Source organism: Odocoileus virginianus, chromosome 10, assembly GCF_023699985.2.
Source record: "Odocoileus virginianus isolate 20LAN1187 ecotype Illinois chromosome 10, Ovbor_1.2, whole genome shotgun sequence".
Lineage (NCBI taxonomy): Eukaryota > Metazoa > Chordata > Mammalia > Artiodactyla > Cervidae > Odocoileus > Odocoileus virginianus.
Window position 1 is genome coordinate 2,424,208 of NC_069683.1, and position 20,460 is coordinate 2,444,667.

At 46.1% G+C, this 20,460-nt stretch overlaps 1 protein-coding gene across 8 annotated transcripts in view; it reads right to left on the minus strand.

Annotated features, from left to right (window-relative positions):
* Positions 1–777: 777 nt before the first annotated feature.
* Positions 778–20,460, minus strand: part of CTNND1 (catenin delta 1) — a 51,584-nt gene continuing 31,901 nt past the window's right edge. For 5 of the 8 annotated variants that reach the window (XM_020892595.2, XM_020892602.2, XM_020892601.2 and 2 more), the window contains 17 exons: positions 19,577–19,729; positions 18,641–19,176; positions 14,461–14,924; positions 13,391–13,574; positions 12,457–12,574; positions 11,882–12,035; positions 11,467–11,484; positions 10,947–11,015; positions 10,070–10,197; positions 9,818–9,968; positions 8,917–9,109; positions 8,473–8,587; positions 7,855–7,942; positions 5,277–5,339; positions 4,391–4,494; positions 3,881–3,967; positions 778–3,617 (listed from right to left, as the gene is read on the minus strand). In XM_020892595.2, the coding sequence (XP_020748254.2) occupies positions 3,606–3,617; positions 3,881–3,967; positions 4,391–4,494; positions 5,277–5,339; positions 7,855–7,942; positions 8,473–8,587; positions 8,917–9,109; positions 9,818–9,968; positions 10,070–10,197; positions 10,947–11,015; positions 11,467–11,484; positions 11,882–12,035; positions 12,457–12,574; positions 13,391–13,574; positions 14,461–14,924; positions 18,641–19,176; positions 19,577–19,729 (2,637 nt within the window). In that variant the 3' untranslated portion in view covers positions 778–3,605. The remainder of the gene's footprint in view (positions 3,618–3,880; positions 3,968–4,390; positions 4,495–5,276; positions 5,340–7,854; positions 7,943–8,472; positions 8,588–8,916; positions 9,110–9,817; positions 9,969–10,069; positions 10,198–10,946; positions 11,016–11,466; positions 11,485–11,881; positions 12,036–12,456; positions 12,575–13,390; positions 13,575–14,460; positions 14,925–18,640; positions 19,177–19,576; positions 19,730–20,460) is intronic. The other 3 variants (XM_070472912.1, XM_020892598.2, XM_020892599.2) reach the window with 3 other exon arrangements.

The following is a 20,460-nucleotide window of genomic DNA, read 5'->3' on the forward strand; positions in this document are numbered from 1 at the left end:
AGACTCACTGTAGCTACTTCACAAACATGTTCACAAAAAAGCATCACTGAGGCAGAAGGGTGGCTGGGCATAACCTATTACCACCTCTGGTGGGAGTGGGGAATAAAAACTCAGGCTGTAAAGATCAGGGAGTAAGTTGGCAAATCTTGACAAAATACACAGGATTCCTAAAGCTGGTGTTAAGAGACACCAAGAGGCTTCAAAAGTGTTACTAAATCAGTGTCAAGAAACAAGATATAGGGACTCTATAGATCATTCTTCTTAACATCATGTTTTAGTTAAGGGCGGAGGAATGTTTTTTTAAAAAGAGCACAGATTCTCATGGATTGCTATCGATATGAGAAAGGGTCCACCTCTTTCATTCTCTCATCTAAATCTGGTGTACACAACAATGCCTGATACATGGAAGATGCTGAGGAAACATTTATTGAATGAGATAAAACAAATGGACCAATCCAGGGAGAGGAGAGTAAGGTTTGTGTGTAGCTCAATGCCAGCGGATAATAAATATAACAGAAATGAAGGCTATTCATCCATAGCCAGCTTTTTCTACACTGAAAAAAAAACACTCAAGCAGGGCTACCAACTCTCTCTATAAAGCAAACTCTGAAGGCCTCCCAGCTCTGCGCTTCACCTTTCTAAAACTACAACTGCTGGACACAGATCAAGCTTTAAAAGTTATCAGCCACAATGAGATGTCCAGGTCTTACTAGCCCAAGGAAGTTCTCATACCCAAGACCTAGTGCAACAAAATTGAGACATGAGCATCACCAGAAATAGCTGTACATTTTTAATCTAAAGACTGGGCATACAAAAAGCATTTTACATCAATTCTCATCTTAACAAGGTGACAAGGCCCCTTTCCGGAGGTCTTAATCCTTGGCCTCCACAGTATAGACAACCCCTGGTGATCTGAGTATTTGCTACCAACCCACGTTACTTGGTAGGACATGGAGGAAGAGACAGGCCTGCCCCTTACCATCTTACTAAAGGATGGCAGACAGCCTGAGAAGCAACCTCATGGCCCAGTGAGCCTTTTAATTCTACATTTCCATACTTATTAGGATGACAGCTGGACTTGGTAGCTTCTAATCTTCTACTCATGAATATGTTCAAGACGGTCATGTATTGCAGAGCTTTATTCAACATTAGTTTTGTCAGATGTCACAAAAGAATCCCAGTGACTAAGAAATGTATTAATTCTTTATACTTCAGTTTCCGATCTGTAAGTTAAGCAATAAGCTTCCCATACTCTACATTTAATTTTTAAGATTCTTCAGAGGAAATGTGTTTCATATATAATTAAAAGAATGTTCCTTGTTAAGAGCTGGGATTGGGCTCAAAATAAATCTATCCTGGTACAGTCCCCTTCTGGGTGCTCTGGAGAGAAAAAGGACACTGATATATAATGAAGTAATCAAGATGAACAGGAGAGAAGAGATACAGCTTAAAGTGAAGAAATGACACAGACCCCCCACATACACACTTTAAAAACTTTATTTATATAAAAAACTCATTTGTTTTTAAAAGCATTAACAAGAGAGAAAGAAAAACAGAAAAGGTATGGAGCAGAAGACACGCCCCTTAGTAGTGTTCGGTGGGAAGGTGGGATTTTTGGTTCTCTGAAATTGAATGTTTAGTGTTTTTATAAATGAAAAGGAAAAAACAGATAAAGGTCCCCAAAGCCTATGGCTGTTCTATTACCCACACCCCACCGACAAGAAGAGCACCAGGAAAGGAGCAGAAGACGAGAGAAACCAAGAGTGGAGCCAGGCCTGGGTGGGGCGGTCTCCCCTGTGCAGTCCGCTGAGCCACAGAGGGAAGAGGCTCCTTTTTGCCAGAAAAGGAGTGGCAAGTAGTGTGAGGAGGCAGAGGGGTAAATAAGGACTGTAATGCTTAGGGAAAGGGGGAGGAGGGTGGTGGGTTGTGCACTTTTCTCCTACCCCAAAGCCTCAATATATTAGGGAAGGGGGAGGGAGGAGAATAAAGATTTCCAGTTGCATTTGAACAGCTTTTAGATTAAGGGAAGGAGTAGAAAGTAAATAAGGGACAGGGTTTAAAAAAAAAAAAAAAAATCAACCGCATAGCAGCTGATTCCTCTAGCCCAACCTGCAAATATACACTAACTGGATGAGGGAAGGAGCGGGGCGGAGCGGGGGCAGGAGGCGGGGATGGACACGCCTTCCCTGTAACCCCTTCAGAGATGAAGGTGATCCTGGGCAACCAACCTCATCTGGAGACTCATCAGAACAGGACTTTTGCAAAACCCCAACATATACAGTTGAGCAAAAACCTTCTATGGCTAAAATCAGAGGCTGTTCCAATTCCCAGTGGAGAGATGGAGGGTCTCTAGGTTCCCTCTCCTCTTTCTGCTATTTGGGGCCAACAGTAGGTCAGAAAGCAACAAAGTATAATTTGCAAAATCATGAGAAATGAGACTGCAGAGGCAAAGAAAGGCACATGGAAGGGAAGGAGGAGATGCACCCCAGGCCAAAGGCACAAAGAAGAGGCAGAGCCAGGGGCGAACCCCACCTTTTCAGGGTGGAGGGGGCAGGAGTATGTACATCACGTCCTTTAGTCAGCCAGCCAGTCCAGGGGGGGGGAGGTGGGGGCAGGACAGGGCTGCAGGGGTGAGGCGAGGAGAAAGCAGGGTGGGGGGAGCCAGCTGGGAAGCTTCCTGCCAGTTTCAGACTAAATAAATCATGTACATTCCTACTAGCTCCTCCCAGAGGCTCTTCTCCTCCCCAGAAGACATCTTTCTGCTCCTTCACACCCAAAAAAAGGTCTTCCTTGACACATTCTCCTCTTTCTACAGCCTCCTGCAAAGGGCCAGACCGAGTCAGCCGACATTACCACGGACTGAGGGAGGAGGATTCAGGACAGCCTCAGCAGGGGCAGCCGCAGCAGCCGGGGTTAGCAGGGGGCTTGGGGAAGAGATGGGGGCTGCAGGTCCTTGGATGGTCCCGCCCTGGAGAGGAGGAGGGCAAGGTGTCTTACTCTCCCCTCTAGGAAACCTTCACTTACTCAAGGGCCCTTGCCAAGTGGGATGTGCCAATGTTGCCGGCCTTCCTTGCTTCAAAAATAGTCATTAGGAATAAAAGAAGAGCTCACACTTCCCATTCTCAAAAAAAAAAAAAATTTAAAAAAGCTCCCTTCCCCACCAGGAAAAGAAAAATCTTGATTAAGAATCATCAGTTTATCAGATTGCTGGACACGGCATGTATAGCATGTAACTTCCGGTTCTTCCCAAGGCTTCCAGTGAAGAGTCCCACTTTCTCCCTCCCTCCACACAAGGCCAAGATTTCCGGGGAGAGCTGGCAAAAAGAGCTAATCTGCAGCAGTTTCTCAAGATAGGTCTGTAACTGAGTCAGGCTTCTTGGGAGTGACTGGAGGGGTCTGGAGGAGGGAAGAGGGACAATTAAGCTTCACTGGAAGACGTCAGGAGTTGATGGAAAGAAGGCAGCCACTTATGGCCATCAGGGCAGGAGGCAGCCTGGCAGTTGGCACAACAGTCCAGCGAAGAAAGGGAAAATCATCAGTCCATTTCACCACCAAAACATAAAAGTACATATATTATAAGCCCAGATGCAGCGGAGAGAATGGTGCTAAATCTTCTGCTGTAGGGAAAAAAAGAGAAAGACATGTTAGCACAGTTGGGAATAAGGAGAACCAAAAGATAGCTGAACAAATCTGGAGGGAAGGAAGTGGCATAAATGGAAAATCAGATCACTAGTGGCCTCTCAAGAGGTGACAATCACAGAAGCAGCGCCCCCAAAACCCCACGTGGCCAAGAGTGATCGGGCTGGCATGATTGGCAAGCTGCTGGCACACAGGGTCCTCATCCCTCGGGGATGATCTTGGGGGTGGCTAGAGGACATACCATGGGGGGGTGAGACATGGGGTACCCCTCATCATCCACAAACAACACATCCAACTCTTCCTCCAGAGGTTCCTGCCCCTCGTCCTGCTGTGAACACATGCGATTTGTTAGTAGGAGAGTAAGAAAACAGGAACCTCTCAAATGAGTGCCAGACCCAGGGAAAACTCCCACATCTGTAAACTCAAACAAAACGAGGCAATAGTAGTAAGGGAACAGCAAGATATTCGAGAAAAGGCAGGAATAGAAAACGAGTACTGTGAGGATAGATCAGTCGGCGTTAGTCATACACGCAATACATTCACAACAACCTTGCTTCTCCCATCTCGACCATCATAGAATTATGGCCCAAGAAATATCAACGTGAATCAAAAGTCCTACTTTTTCCCTAAAAAAAATGCTTCAAGAAAAGGATGCTATCTTTCATTACAGACTTTTTCCCTAATTCACAGAACATGCAGGCTTCCAAACAGAGCCAGCCTTAGCAGGACACAGCCCCTGAAGAGGATTTACCATCAGGGGCGCCCCCTTCAGCGGCTCCGTCTCGCCCAGATCTGCGGATCGATCCAGTGTTCTGCTGTGTTCCCCTCTCTCATTCAGCGTGGAATAGCTGTTATCTAGTTTACAAAAAAGGAAAGAAAAAATGTACACAGAGACATGGTACTCCCCTCTAGTGTAAAATACGTATTAAGCAGACAAATGTGAATCAGGCACCTCTGCTGGACACTGAACTTTACCAAATGCTCCAGAAAGGCATTAAGGTCTGGCAGTCCTTGACATAAAAAAACTTATATCTAAGCAGGAGGGCAATATATACCACAAGTAATAATAAAGCTAAACTGAAGAGATCTGTCTATGCAGAGTACTGGAGTTAGGAGAAGACAGTGAGGTGAGGTGAGTTGCAATAGTCAGGCAAGACCTAACGAAGAAGACAGGACTTCAGCCAAGCCTTCAGGGATGAAGACAATTTAGAAAGCCATTGGGAAGGGCATTCCAAAAGGAGGTATTATAAGAGCAAAATAAGGAGAGTAAGGAGTGGAGACATAGGATAGCAAGGGGACTAGGTGGGCTGAGACAGAGGACATGGAGAGCAGGGCGGCAGAGACCCGGCGGCAGACTGCGCAAGGCCGTGAGCACAGCTCAGGGACACAGAAGATTCTGTGGTGATGCAGAGGCATAAAGCGCTTTCTTTTTTAACCTCTGAACATTTGGAAATGTGGGGAAAGGTAAATAGATCAGGTTTCACTAGATGCCTTCGAACCCTTCCAGTGCAATGTGCAGCCAGCACTCCTGAGGACGGCAAACAGTGAGGTTGCTGGAGAGAAGTGCCGCGCCGGACAGCCCTCCTCGTCCCAGTGACCTGCTCCTCCACACGCTTGGGCAGAAACCAATCACCTACCTAATGACTTCGTGTTTGATCCCATACTGCTCATCTGAATTTCTTCCCGATCAGGTTTCTTATCTACAGGGAGTCAGAAAGTCATCCAGGTCAAAACCAACTCTTCAAACTTCACTCATCATAAAAAGTGCTCTCAGTCGTCTCTCCTCCCCCTCCCTCTCATCAAATCTTTACTGAGAACCACCCACAAGTGCCAAGCTCTAGATAAAAGAGATCCCTCTCCTACAGACTCTAACATAAGAAACCATTCACTCTAAGCCAGCGGGCTTCAAACTATTTGGTCTCAAAGCCCCTTTATATTCTTAGAAATTATGAGGATCCAAAGAGTGTTCATTGGTGCAGGTTACTTATATTAACAGCTATGGCGTGAAGAAATTTTAAATATTCATTTCATTTAAAAAGAACAATAAACCTATTCCATGTTAACATAAATCATACTTTTAATTTTTTAAAAAAAGCATTGTTTTACGTTTTTGCACATCTTTAAAGCTGGCCTAAGAGAGGGTAGCTAGAGTCCCATATTTGCCTCTGTAATTCAATCTGTTGGGATGTTATTTTGGATGAACTGTAGGAAGAAAATCCAGCCTCACACAGATAAGCAGTTGGAAAAGGGAGGAGAATTTTAAGTCTTTTCAGATGATGGTGACTATTCTTTGATAGTATACTAATACTCAACAAGCAGAGTTTTCTTTAAGGTCAGCACAATGTACAATCTGAATCCAAACCAATGCTCTCTTCATCTTCTGTTAAATTAAAACCCACTGGTCTGTTTTGTACTTTGAATGGATCAATTAACCCTGTGTGATTTTGAAAATCATGCATTGGCCACCTAGAAAATATACTGGTTCACAGAGTTACGCAGATCTTCTAAAGTTAACACATTCCATGATATATCAAAAAAATCACGCTCACTAAAATCATCAAAAATTTCATCAAAAAGTATATTACGTATTGGGATTTTATCAGGCTCACAGTGACAGATACAAGTCTTCCAAAATTAAAATTTTCACTTGAAAATTTAGGCAGCAAATACTTGTCAGTTACTTTTTCCCAAACTGCTCTCTGCGTTCATTTTCAAGAAAATGTCTGTCATTTTTAAGTAAAAATGGTGTTTCCAAAAAGAAAAAAACAGGTGGCTTAGTGCACCTAGTAACTCAAACGAACAGCACAAGTGCTTCCCCTCAAGACAACCACTAGGCTTTGATGTGCTACAAGGTGCCACAGGAGTGCTCCCTGTATCAACACAGAACATTAAAGAGTACTCAAGAATAGAAACAATAAAATTAGTAACTGTTACAGCTCCATCAAGTACATTCTTAAGTGAGACTGGCTTTCTTCCCCCACCCTCCCCAAACTGGCAAGTACATGGCAACAAAGATGACGACAGCTGGCTTGGTTTGGTGTCACTGCCCTGGTTTATGCTCAGCCCCCAGCAATGAAGCAAGCACCATCCATGTTTCTGTACCATCAAATGTCAACAGATTTGATAATCCTCAGACCACATCTCAAGCAAAATCCCACTGTCATTAAGACAATAAGGATTATAAAAGACACAAGTGAAAATCACTTTACAAAACAAAATATGTGGTTTGTCTTTTGAAGAAAACGAGTTTGCGCACAGGGCATTTTGTAAGATATGGTCCGGAACAGCAGAGCCATCTCTGGATGACAGAAGTGAGTGGTGTCTGTTGCTGCCCCTTTCCTGGTTTGCCTGTATTTTCTAATTTTTCAACAGTAAACATATACTACTTGGTATTATATGAAAATTTACGAGGAAGAATAATCCTTTTGCAATATTCAGATCTCCCTTGGACTGATGATAGGGTTACATCCCGATAAACCTACCGTTAGGCTGACAGAACGTCATAGTTTAGCCCAGCCTACACGTGTTCACAATCCTTACATCAGTCTACAGGTGGGCAAAATCATCTAACAGAGCCTACCTGACAATAAAGCGCTATAAAGACTATCTCACAAGATGATACACTGAAAATGGCACTTAAAGTGAAAGGTGGAACAGCTGTTTGGGCACAGAGCAGTTCTCGGCTTTCGGTTTCCGCTCGCGCTCATGACCGCACGGCTGACTGGGCTCTGTGGCTGACGCCGCTGCTGCCCGTGTGAGAGTGGCCCGCGGTGTCTCACCGGCCACAGAAGAGGTCAGAACTCAACCTGAAGTGTGGTTTCTACTGAACACACATCACTTCTGCACCACCACGAAGTTGAAAAATCACAGATCAAACCATTGTTAAATCAGGGACTCTCTATATACATGTGCCAAATCATTATGCTGCACATCTTAAATGTATAACGTAAGTAAAGAAAACAGCAGGGTTCACTCCGGTCATCTGAAGTCCACGGGCAAAGCTGGGGGGTCACACCCAGGCTAACTCTCTCATCTCCTGACGCACTCTTAGTTTCTAAAGTTCCGTGCTATCATCCTGCAGTGAAGTATAACTCTCCTCCACCAAAAGACAAGCTTCTTCAGAAAATAATACGTATCTTATTTAGTTAGATAGCAGGCCCACGAGAGAAGAGCAGAGGTGGAATAAAACAGAGGTGCATCCCCTAGACCCTGTACCTGACTTCTGGCTCCGGTCAATGAGAGGGAGAGTGCTGTCATCATAGGAGTGACTGCTCTGGCTTCGAGAAGCATTGTTCAGATTCACCTGGAGGCAGAGGTAAAATGCAGTGACGTCACAGAGGACCGAATTCACCCATATCCTACTCCTTAATGGGCTCGGAGTTTTAGGGACTTATTCCCAAATACAATTCTTACCAAAAGCTAACTCACAAGGGTTAAATAAACACCTATAGTGTGAAACAAAGTAAGATATTATGGCTTTGATTTGTGTTTCTGAACCGATTACAAAGGTACCAAACACTCACACTATCAAAAGGAAATAACAGTCTCAGAAAACGGCAAACTCCTTCCAAGGGCTGAGACAGATTTGGAGAAGAGCCCAAAGGCCACCGTTCAACACTGCCACCAGCATTTACAATGAGTTACGACACAGTGCAAGACCAAGACTACTTCAGGCACCATTTGGGGGGAAAAGAAAATAAATGACTTCTTTACACACAGAGACATGGGTCAAAAGTAGACTCAGTGTGACAGTGAAACAGAAGAACCAAAGACAGAAGCATTACCTGAAACCAAGGGGAGAAAGGCGAAAGCCTCGGTCCCAAGTCACTCTACCTGAAAGTCTGATTTCTTCCATCCTTCTTTTTCCAGTGGCTTCCGCAGTTCCTTATATCCCCAGATTGTCTGTAATACAAGCGCGGCTGCTCGAACTTCTTTTTCTGAACGGTTCCTTTTAGGGAAATAACACCAGATGGAATTTGAATGTAAGACCAGGAAAGAAGCTGAGAACCTGTCCTTCCTAGTACAATGTAACATAAGAATATAAGTCCCCAAATGGGCAAGATCAGGTATTCACCGAGTGCTGTATCTTAACTCAAACAGTAAAAAAAAATTGTCTGATGGAAGAGTCTTATCAATCATTATGACAGAAAAAAAAGCAGTACCTCCTTCACTCTACATGTAAATAAGGGGAAATCAACAGGGGAAAGTCCCTCCCCAGCCCCCTCGCCCATATTCACATGCTCCCAGCTGGGACGGTTAAGTGTCAATTAATCTCACCCTGATTTGTTGATCAAAACCAGCTTCTCAATACCCTGGGTCTCCCGGAGCTTTTTGGCAGCCTCCAGGTTCTCAGCGATAACTTCGTTGACGGTGTTCAGAAGAGAGACCACTGTGTCCTCAGAGAAGTTCTGGGGAGAGCTCTGCTGTCCTCCTGGCAGGTTCTTGACCAAGTTAGGGATGGCATGTTTACCTGCGGCGCAAGACGGGAGGCATGTACACCGGGCGAGTCTGAGGGGCCCAACGCGCACCGCGCTGATCGCGTCAAGCGCAGGGCCGCCCGTGAGAACCAGCTCCAGGCTCCTGCAGGACGGTCACTGCAGGGGGCCAAGGGCCGGGACAGCCACGCGCGCTCTGTCCTTCCGGTCTGTCTGCTTCTTCTCTCCTTCAGCCACGCTGACAATCTGGATACCTTATGTCAAATATGCTACAGAGTCTAGTCAGATATCTTAATGAAAATGGTATACTGATTACTACCGTTTAATAGGACAGTCATTGTGAATTTTACAAAAACAAAAACTGGGCTCTGTTTTATTAACTCTGGAGAAATTACTTAACATCCCGACTCTCAGTTTTCTTGTTCGATTTAAAAAAAAAAAAAACAAGAAAAAGTACCTTTGTAAAATGGTGACATTTAAATGAGAACATACAGAAATGCTTAACAATCCCTAGTAACAAAGTACAATGCTCAACAAATAAGATACTGTGTTTCCACTTTTGAAGAGTCATCACCTCTGCTCTTTCCAAGAACCATTAAACATGACCCTCTCTAAGGCCCCGGATTCACAAACTGTGCAGGGCCAGGGCTCTCCCTCAGCTGCTTCAACAAACAGGCTGAGTGCCTGCTGGATGAAAGGCGCTCTGCCAGATGCTGCGTGACGGGGAACAGCCAGCTCCTTACCGATTAATTCTTTGTTGCGAGCATCCACAGCCAGGTTTCTCAGGGCTCCAGATGCAGCTCTCACGACCCTCTCATGTTCATTGGTCAAGAGGTCAGCAATGGCGGAAAGAGCTTTCTCTTGACGAAGAGCTGAGCGGATGTATCGGCCATACTACAAGCAGCACGCAGAAAGAAGCAAAACAGATTACAAACGACAGCAGACAGCAAGCTGAGTCCTTCCACCCCTGGATCAGCTTTGTATAAGGTTCTCACCGTCCAGCGCCCAGCACACAAGTTCTGGATGGCCCCGGCTGACGCTTCTAGGATGGCGGGATTCTTGCTCTCTTTGAGAAGTGATATGTATATCCGAACCACCTCTGGCTGGAATAACAGCTCATAGCCTGCACAAGAAAGGGCAAGAAAGTAGAGGGTGCTTAGCAGTGCCTACAAAGCAGGCTCTGGCTGGCTACAGTGCAGCATTAGGATTGACTCTGGGTTGATGAATTTCTGCTCCTATACCAGCAGGCTCTCTAAACACCCGCACCCACCCAAGAACAAACTCAGATTTGACTACATGCCTTCTCAAGAATAATTCATCCATGGCAAAAGCAGAACAGGTATCAACTCATATGCAATTCCTCTCTCCTTCCTAGTCTCTTCCCTAGCCACAGTTTACTTTGGCCTTGCCCAGCCCTCAAGGGATTCATTTCCTCATCGATAGTATTTAAGAGTTAAAGATTCCTCATTTCAAATGAATTATTTCTAACTTAACTGAGTCATTCTGCTCACCTTAACTATGATTAAGTCAAAGGGTCTCTCACAAACTTAACAACATCTAAATTTTAATATCCATGGAGAGCTGCGAATTTTGGATTCACTATATCGATAAACATAAAAAGTTCCTGGTCTAGACTACCATCAGGTCCTTACCCTCAAGTAATCTGAATAACTGCCATAACAAGAAGTCCTTTGAAAGTCACTGTTATAGTATTAAAAATTTCCAAATACTTTAATCATCACTTCAAATTCCTTAAGTCAGGGGGACAGAACAGTGAACACCAGTGTATAACCTACTGGTAGGCTGCCAAACACTTATCTGTGGACGATGTTTATGAGAACCATGGAGCCTGAGAAGAAAAAGATAACTTACCTCGAGCAGGACTAGTTCTTTTAGGGAAATCCACTGTATCATTTGTTGGCTCCTCTGTGGGTTTTTTCCCTTTGGAAATTTAAAAAAGAAAGTGGGGGGAGAAAGGATAAAAAGTTTAAGAAAGGGAAGAGTCCATTCAGTACATTCTTTATTCTTCGGTCAGAATCTTCCATCAGAGATGCATCAAGAGGGGCATAAGACAAAACAACAAACAAAGGAAAAAAGACAGGATCCCCAGCTTGTCCCAGAAACAAGAACAGAACACGGGCAGCAGCTGGGTGAGATAAGGAGGACCGCTATTGCTGCTACTGTCCTCAGTTCTGGTAACAGGGGCTGCTGCCCAGAAAGAGCATGCTGTGAGCCATTCGCTCAGCAGAGCGCGACCCATTTCAGTGGCCTTCCTCAAATGAATTTTCCTACATGCATCCACAGGGAAGGGTTAGGCAAGGAAATGTCAGGGAAGCTAAAACCCAAACATGCAAATTAGAGGTAGGTAAGCACCTTAAAAGATTCCACTCACCTCTGGAGAACCACTCATCTTCCAGTGCATCACCCAAGGTGGAAAGGAGAGGAGAGAAATGAAGGAAGAAAAACGCAGGAGAGAGATGTCAACAGGATCATGGGAAAATAAGCAGGGAAGCACAGAGGAGAAGACAAACCCAGGAAACAGAGGAGGAGTGGGGGAGAAGCCCCCAGACTAGCTGGACTCTCGGCCTCCACTGCCCAGCTACTGATGCTGACACCCCCACCACCCCCACCACCAGCAGCAGCAGCGTGAAGCTCACAGCACAGCGGACGCAGCAGCAGAGACACCCCTGACTGGGCAGGTCCCAGCACTGCTCAGCAAGCGTCCCACACGTACAGCTGGGAGTACCTAAGTACCTTCCTCTCCCCATCCCGCACAAGCGAGCAGGGGACAGGGAAGCAAGCCTCACCTTTGCCTTTTTTGGCCCCAAAGCAGCTGGCAGCGTGCGGCCCAGTATTGTTGGCGACGTTGGGAGGTGCCTCCTGGTAACGCTCTGCTTGTGGGATCTCCCGGTGAACTTGATACGACAGGTTCCGAAGGAGGCAAACACAGTTCTCCACAAGCTTGGGATCACAAAATAAAAGGTCCAGTGAGAGAAGAGAATGACAAGTGATCTTCTAGCACGTACATGTTTCCATGATTCAGATATAGAAACAGTGATCCTCAAAAGCATAGCTCAACTCATTATCTCTCATCATGCCTCTTCAGTGCCCCCAAGCTTCTCAGAATTCTTTCAGCCTCAGGCTAATAAAGGTTTCTGCTACCCTTTGCTGTGCAACATAAAACTCAACGGCACACTGACTTTTTCCTAATTAGAAAAAAATGGAAGTATGGCTAAACAGCCTTAAAATATGTAGGCAAAGGAAATTCTAAAGGAAACGGCTTTCTTCCAAGGCGAACACCCACTTTAAGGAGGGGGAGGCCAGTTCAGGTATCTAACGCTATTTGAAAGTCTGTCTTATGGGTGCCTACCCACTAACCTACCTTGCTATCCGAATCTTTCTGTCCAATCTCAGCCTGGACAATGAAAATGAGAGCATCCACCAACCCATCACACTCCCGAAGTTTCCGGCGCGCTTCACTCCTCTCCGAGCTGACATTCCTGAGGGGAGAAGGGGAAGCTTCAAGATGACTGAACTCCAGAAACCCTCTTAGTGCCCCTGGTCTCTACAAGCCTCCTTACTACCTTCCCACTGTAACAAACACAGAGCATCTATTAAAGGGGAGGCACCAGAGCTGAAAGAAAGCTGAAGTTCCTGCTTTCAGGACACATAAGCAGGCCAGGGAAGGGGGTGCATAAAGTATACTAACAACAATAATCTAAGACAGAATAGATACTGCTCACGTGAAAGTACAAATGGAGAATGAGGGCAGGGCACACAGGAGTATATCCCAAAGAGAGAAAGAATGTACTGCACATTTATAGGATACAAGAGAAAGAACTCAGGAGAACTTTCATGGAATAAAAACACCTGAGTCAGGCCTCAAAAGATAAATAAGCAGATCGGCCCTGCAGACAGGGGAAGGACTCTTCCCCACGCTCTCCTTCCAGTATGCTGTATCCATTTGCTGCATTTATCACAGGCCAACTTGAAATACAAATAATTAAATACACAGACACACATAAGCCCAGGACTAGACAACGGCCTTACACTGTTGGTTTTGAACAAATTATATTAACAAAGTCAAAGAGGCACAGAAGTGAGGAAGATGTGTGGGAACTGCAAGTAAACCATACAAGGCATATATGGTATGCAAGGGGGTAGCGACAGGCAGAAACACAGGATGGGGTCATGGTACGCAATACAAACAGGAATGGAGCCTGGATGACAGACTAAGGGACTTAAACATGCTTTGAAAGCAACTTAAGTTAGTCTTTAAGAGCTCAGTCTTCACGCGCTCCCAGCCCTCCTGGTACCTGAGGCAGCCGGCTGTGTTGGTGAGCACAGACTCCCACTCGATGTGGCGTGGCTTACAGTCTTCGCCAGGTTCCCGCTCCCAGCCTGAATGCGGAATGATCACTTCATCCGTCAAGGCATGCAGCGCGTGGTCCACAATCTCCATTTTTATGGAGTCATGGGATGAGAGATTCCACAGGGTTCCTGGCAGAGACCACTCATCAGACAGTTCTCCAGCACCATGACAGTTATGTCTGAAGAATGCCAAAGAGAAACCCCTTTCCCAACATTTCTCAGTCTTCCCCAATGACCAAATACCTTGTAATGATATTCAAGCTTTAGTTTGCTACTCTTGATAATATATTTTACATTATGGCTCAAAACAAACACACACATCATGAAGTAAGGCTTCATAAAACAATAATTATTATAAGCAATACTTTCTGGGCTCACTACACCCATTTCTTAATCTCACCACCACTGACATTTTGGGCCAGGTAATTTTCGTTGTGGAGAGCTATCCCACTCATCATTAAATGAGTATATCTCAGGCCTTCAGTCATTAGATACCAATAGCACTCCCTCCCACCACCTACCTCCCCAAGTTATGACAACTGAATACCTGCAGACATTGCAAACGTCCTCTGGGGGCAAGATCACCCCCGACTGAGAACTAATGATCTGTGCTATTTCTTTCCCTTTCTCTTGGGATGCTGACTGTGATCCACAAAGTTGTGTTCAACACAAACTAATGGAACATGCCCCAATCACCTCAGACCAACTACTGGGTAGTAAAACAGGTCCGTTATTAGCAGTTCCTGTACATTTAAGACAGAAGCCAAGCATCTGGAATTTTAAGCGAAATCTTCTGCGTTTAAAACATTAGCAAACAATGCTTTAAAATCAGACTTCCCTGACGGCTCAGACGGTAAAGAATCTGCCTGCGGTACAGGAGACCCAAGTTCAATCCCCGGGTCAGGAAGATCCCCTGGAGAAAGGAATGGCAACCCACTCCAGTGTTTGAAATCTGGAAAAGCTTGCACAATCTCTGACCCTAAACCGAGAGGCTCCGCTCGGGCCTGGAACTCACCAGTAATGACTTCAGTGAGGTCCATGTCACGAGCCTTTCGGAGCAAGCGCACGAGAGCAGGGACACCATCACAGTTTTTTATAGCAATCTTGTTATCCTGGTCACGCCCAAAAGAGAGATTCTTGAGCGCGCCACAGGCTCCGAGGTGCACTTCCTTTTTGGGGTGGCCTAAGAGCCCCACCAGCACGGGGATGCCCTTGAGCCTCCGGACGTCGGTCTTCACCTTGTCGTTGCGGAAGCACAAGTGCTGCAGGTAGGCTGCTGCATTGGACTTGACGGCGTCCAGGCGGTAGCCCAGCATGGCAATCACCTCCGGCAGCTCCGGCTGCCTCCAGCTGGGGGGCGGGGGCCCACCCTTGCGCAGGCTGTCTAGGCTGGCCAGACTCCCCCGTTCGTGCTGGGCCAGAGGAGCCCAGTAGTACTGGTCTGAGGGCACCTCCTCACCGATCATGTCTTCATAGCTCCTGCGGGGTTGGAAGGACCGAGAGAGAGAAAAGAACACACCAAGCTGTCATGTCTGGTTCTTTGGAGAGCTCCCATTACCCCTCATCTTCAAGAAAGGAAGAACCCCAGCTCTAGCATACTAGATCTCATCTCTCCTTTGCATAAAGAATATACTGATCAATTTTTGTTAATGAGATAAGAATTGTTTTAAAGGCATCTGCAATTACAATAAAGCTATCGTTTATTTTCTCTGACATTTACTAGCTTGGAGGAACAACAAACATTTGGACAGTTGATCACTAAAAAGATCCAAATCCTGACTGCTTAGTACTTGAATGATACCTGATACCTAATAAGTTCTCCAGATAAACACTGAAATAAACCTTCAGACAGCAGAGTTAATGAAACCAATGAACTTGGCAGCAGAGAAATCAGCGAACAACGTTTGAGACCAGCTCTCGTGAGGCATTTACACACAGGAAACAGCTGACGGGTAAGACTCTTAAACACATTTCACCTTTAAGCCTCTCCTTACCCTATTTTGGAAACTATTTTTTAAACAGAGAGAAAGTGAGCTTCTTAGAGTCTCTTTCTGAGAGTAACAGCAGCAGAGGACGCCATGCTGCCTCACGTAGGACTTAGCTTTGGTGCTGACGAGCTACAAGCTTGAACAGGAGTTTGCACAGTTCATCCCAAGGCCATCTTTGCTACTCAACTCATGGGTTTGAGACAGGATTTCTAGTCTCCAATTTCTAAAGCCAAAACTTCTAGTTCTTTCAAAATCGACACTCCTGGCCACCATCACATTTGGGATACCAAACCACTGAGAAAAGAAATACAGACAGAGCAACTGAAGGTAAAGAAAAATACCTAACCCGAGATAAGCTTCCTACTCCGTACTACCGACCACCACTAGAGGGTGAGTCTGTCACACTATTATTTATTCATAACAGCCAGGAAGGAAGAGACCCATTATCTGCAAGCTCATCTCACTCAGAGGCTCCCACAGGAGAGGGGAGAGTCCATTGTGTGGAACACTCCAAATAAGCCTCTTGTTTACTCCACAAAACCACTCCCACTGTTACCAAACCTTCAAGGTTAGCTTGAGCAGAGGGCCTGCGTCAGAGCTGTCAACATTAACCACTCAAACACAATTCAAATGGACAAAGCAGTCAGTTTAAAAAAAAAAATCACTATTTTTTAGTATCACTGAAACAAAATACACAGGTTATATAGCTAAGTGTTAAGAGTAGGCTACTAAACAGCATATCAAGTAAGATTCCATTTCAGGAGGGAAAAAGAAGGACGTGTGTAAGGAAAAGAACACAAAAGAAAAGCATAAGAATGCTAAGGGAAGTTCCTTATCAATGGATGGTGTGCTCTGCTGGTTTTGTGCTGAAGACGTTTTTACTTTTATTATTATTTTAATATAAAGCAATTGCAAAACAATCACCACAACGATTTTGGTCACTTTTACAAGTAGGTCATGACATTCTTTCCTTTGTCTTACAAATAACAAAGCTGTGCCCAAAAGGATTAAATGACTTGCCTAGGGCTACACAGCTAATGGCAAAGGCACAGCTAGAACCGATGTCTCAGGTTCAGCGCTTTCTCCACTCATCTTTCTGCATTCCTGTATTCACTTGACCTCGCGAGGCCAAGAACAGGAAGCAGCAAATGTTCTTGGCTAGTCGAGCAGGTTTCCAAGTCCAGTGCCACCCTGGAATAAACCCAAGAACCAAGCCCAAACCCTCTTTCTTTATGTCAACTGCCCCAACCAGGGACAACAGAGAATGACCTGGCCACCCCACTCACTGAGACCGTCAGTGCACTGACGAGAAGTCAGGAAAAGCACACGTGTCACCAAGGAGCCACCACCCGAGCCGACTCCTGTGGGGACGGCTGTCATCAGCTGCTGCTCATGCTGCACACAGCGAAGACCTGCCACACACACCCCAGGAATAAAACATGAGTCACATGGGAGTTGGATTTGCTGTTCAAAAGATACCTGAGAGGTGAGTGACTCAGGCTCAGATAATGGGGCCTCTAGCCTGGGCCCAGCCCAGTCTGCTGTTAAGCAAAGCTACCTAATAAGAGTAATACCAGCACCAAGGCATCTGCTTTAGAAAGTCATGACCTCGCAGAGAAATTCAGCAACAGCTGGTAAGATATTCTTACCATTAAGACATCCGTAAATCTTTTCCTTTAATTCTTCTTCTTTCTCTTTGCTCAGAAAACACTGTCTCTGATTTATTCTAAAACAAGGTTGGCAGCCCATGGGCCCCATCAACCCCAAAACTAAGAACGGTTTTCATATTTTTTTGTGGTTTTTGCTCAGTCAATAAGTCATGACGGACTCTTGTCGACCCCGAGGACTGCAGCATGCCAGGCTCTCCTGTCCTCCACTATTTCCTAGAGTTTGCTCAAATTCATGCCCATTGAGTTGGTCATGCTATCTAACCATATCATTTCATATGGTTGATTTAAAAGGTTTTTTTAAAAGGTTGTAAAACAAACAATGACATACAACAAAAACAATATATTATTTGCAAAGCCTAAATTAGTTCTATGGTCCTTTATAGAAAAGGTTTAGGGCTTCCCTGATAGCTCAAATGGTAAAGATTCTGCCTACAATGCAGGAGACCCGGGTTCAATCCCTGGGTCAGGAAGATCCCCTGGAGAAGCAAATGGCAACCCACTCCAGTACTCTTGCCTGGAGAACCCCCATGGACAGAGGAGCCTGGCGGGCTACAGTCCATGGGGTTGCAAAGAGTCGGACATGACTGAGCGACTAACCTTCCCTTTTTCAGAAAAGGTCTGGCAGCTCCCACTCTAAAGCATTTTCTCAGTGTAAACCATCTACCCATCCACATGTCAGTTACGGCCTTCTGCACGTCACCAAAGAATCCCCAGGTATGACAAGTACAGGCAAAACTAGTGAGTTTTTCAAGGTGTCAGTAAAGTGCCCCCCACTAGCGAAGCCAGCCCATCTCACGCCACAATGAAATGTCAGAAGAAAGAAGCCAAGCCCCAGGGATCAGGGCTTTTGTGAGATCAAGGTTTTTAACTTCAGATTTAAACCACCATAGGGAGGGCTCTTACATATATGTAACTGCAGGTGGTTCAGACCGTACGGAATCTGCCTGCAGTGCAGGAGACCTGTTTCCAGCCCTGCGCTGGGAAGGTCCCTGGAGAAGGGAATGGCAACCCACTCCAGTATTCCTGCCTGGAGAATTCCATGGACAGAGGAGTCTGGCGGGCTACAGTCTATGGGGTCGTGGGACACGACTGAGCCACTAACACTTTCACTTTCAACTGTCTATTCGGCCCCTGAAAGCCTAAAATCCTTTAGCTTGTTCTTAACACCAAACAAGAAGTTGAAGAAATTCACAAGAACAAACATTCTATAGCTTCATATATCAGGTTCCAAACGGGGTGTCAAATCTTAGGCAGAAAATAAAGAAACCCTTGACATAGAACCAAAGGCCACTCCTCAGGACACAGACCAATTAACTGTCACAGGTTGTTTTCTATAATTAGAATACAGGACATTTACAATGAAAAGGAGACCAAAAAAACCAATTCAGTATTTAGTAAAATCAGAAGAGGGACGATTAGGATGGTCTCCTACAAAATCAGGCGCGGGGGAGGGGGCCCCCAGCTGCCTCTGCTCCCCAGAGGAAGAGCTGCCCCGCCGCTGTCTGAGAGGCCCCCTGCGTCCCCGCTCCTCGCCCACCTGAGGCGCCGCCGCGGGTCGGAGGGCGTGCCCGCCCGCCGGCCCGCGCCGTAGTCCGACGCCATGCCGTAGTCCACGTCATCGTAGCCCATGCTCCGCTGGTCGTCCTCCAGCCCGTAGGGCTCCGGATGAAAGCGGTGCAGATCCACGCTGCTCCCGCCCACCCGGACCTGGGGCTGCGGCCCGTAGACGTCCTGCCGGCTGGGCGCCCGGTAGCCTTCCATGCTGGGCCTGTACCGCTCCTCGATGCGGGTCACCCGCGACAGGCTGCCGTAGTTGTCGCCGCTCCCGGGATACCCGTCCTCATAGTGGCGGCTGTATCCGTCGGGCGGGTAGTGGAAGTTCCTGGGGAGGGTGGCCGTGCCTGCTTGCCCCACGTAGGGACCAGGACCCCCGTTGCCGTTCTTGCGGAAGTCACGGCCCAGAGTCTGGATGTAGCTGTTCGACAGCGACGAGGCATCTACAGGCAGCCCATCGGGCCCCATAGGGACTGGCTGCACCGTCCGCGTCGTCACGGTCTTCACCACTTTCTTGACCTTCGAGTAAAGAAAAAAAAAGGAACGTTAATGACGTGAACAAATTAAGCTTAAACTCTAGAGCCCTCTAAGAAATAACCCTCTGTCCCCAGCTTGCTTTCCCTAGAAATGCCGAGCAATCTCACCGTCTCCCCTTCGATCTTCCGGGAAGTCCACAGGCAGGAAAACTGCACTGGCAGTCACTGCGCCTCAAGGAAAGCTGCTGAGACTCTTCCTCATTCCATTAGGTTTTCTCATATCTCTTCTCTCTTCCCTGTCTAGCTGGGGAGCACTTTCTTTACGCCTTCACTACAGATCACGGCCCTTCCTCCACGCCAGTGAACTGCCCAGCCCTTCCCCTTAATAAAGGCCAGAGGACGACCTCCGCCCTCACCCAGACCTTACACAAGTCCCAGCTTACTGTGGTCTCCGTGCGCCGAGTGGTTCCATCATCCGAGGTCTCCACGGAGACAACAGACATGGCGCCCTCAGGGTCCTCTTCCGTGTAGGTCTCTACAATCTGCCCCGGCTCCTGCATCCTGGGGATAGTGCTGTACAGAATATGGCTGTGATCCTACACAGAACAGAGAAAAAGGAAAGAGCCACTCCTGAGCCATGTACACTAATGCTCCATCCCAACCAGCAGCACCGTCTCCTTCAAGACGACGCATCTTCTGTGGGCCCAGAATTTTTAGGAGTGACTGTTCCCACGTTCCCAACTTGTACAAAAGGGCAGAAGTTCCCAGTCTCATTCACTTAACAAATAGGAACTGAGTTAACTATAGCTACATCAACACCCTCCCAGTGGCAGAGACAGCAGATATAACTTCCCAGTTCTGGTCATCTAAGTGAACATGAACTGTGTGAAAAGCAGCTCTATCTGTATCTGAGTGATCCTTCAAAGAAAACAAAGTTCATCCAATAAGAACCTTTAAGATGAACCAGAAAACCTCAGTAAGAGTGATCTTCTGAACAGCTCAATGCTATTTTCCAGATATGCCTAAGGCTCAAGACCAGCTGTATTTTAGGTAGGGATTTCTGCAAAGTAGAACCACGCCCACTCTAGAAAAGGGATGCAGTAATTGAGGGATCGAACACTAAATCAATGACCAATATAATTAAGTCCAAAATAAAACCATATATATACTTTGAAGCTCCACTTTTTTTCATTTTTTTCTACTAAATGAAAAGAAACTAATTAACGAGAGTTTACAACGTGCCAGGTACAGAAGACACCAATATGCTCTCAAGCTGGGAGATTAAAAAAAAGATATGAACAAGCAACCCAGACCTTGAACCAAAAGA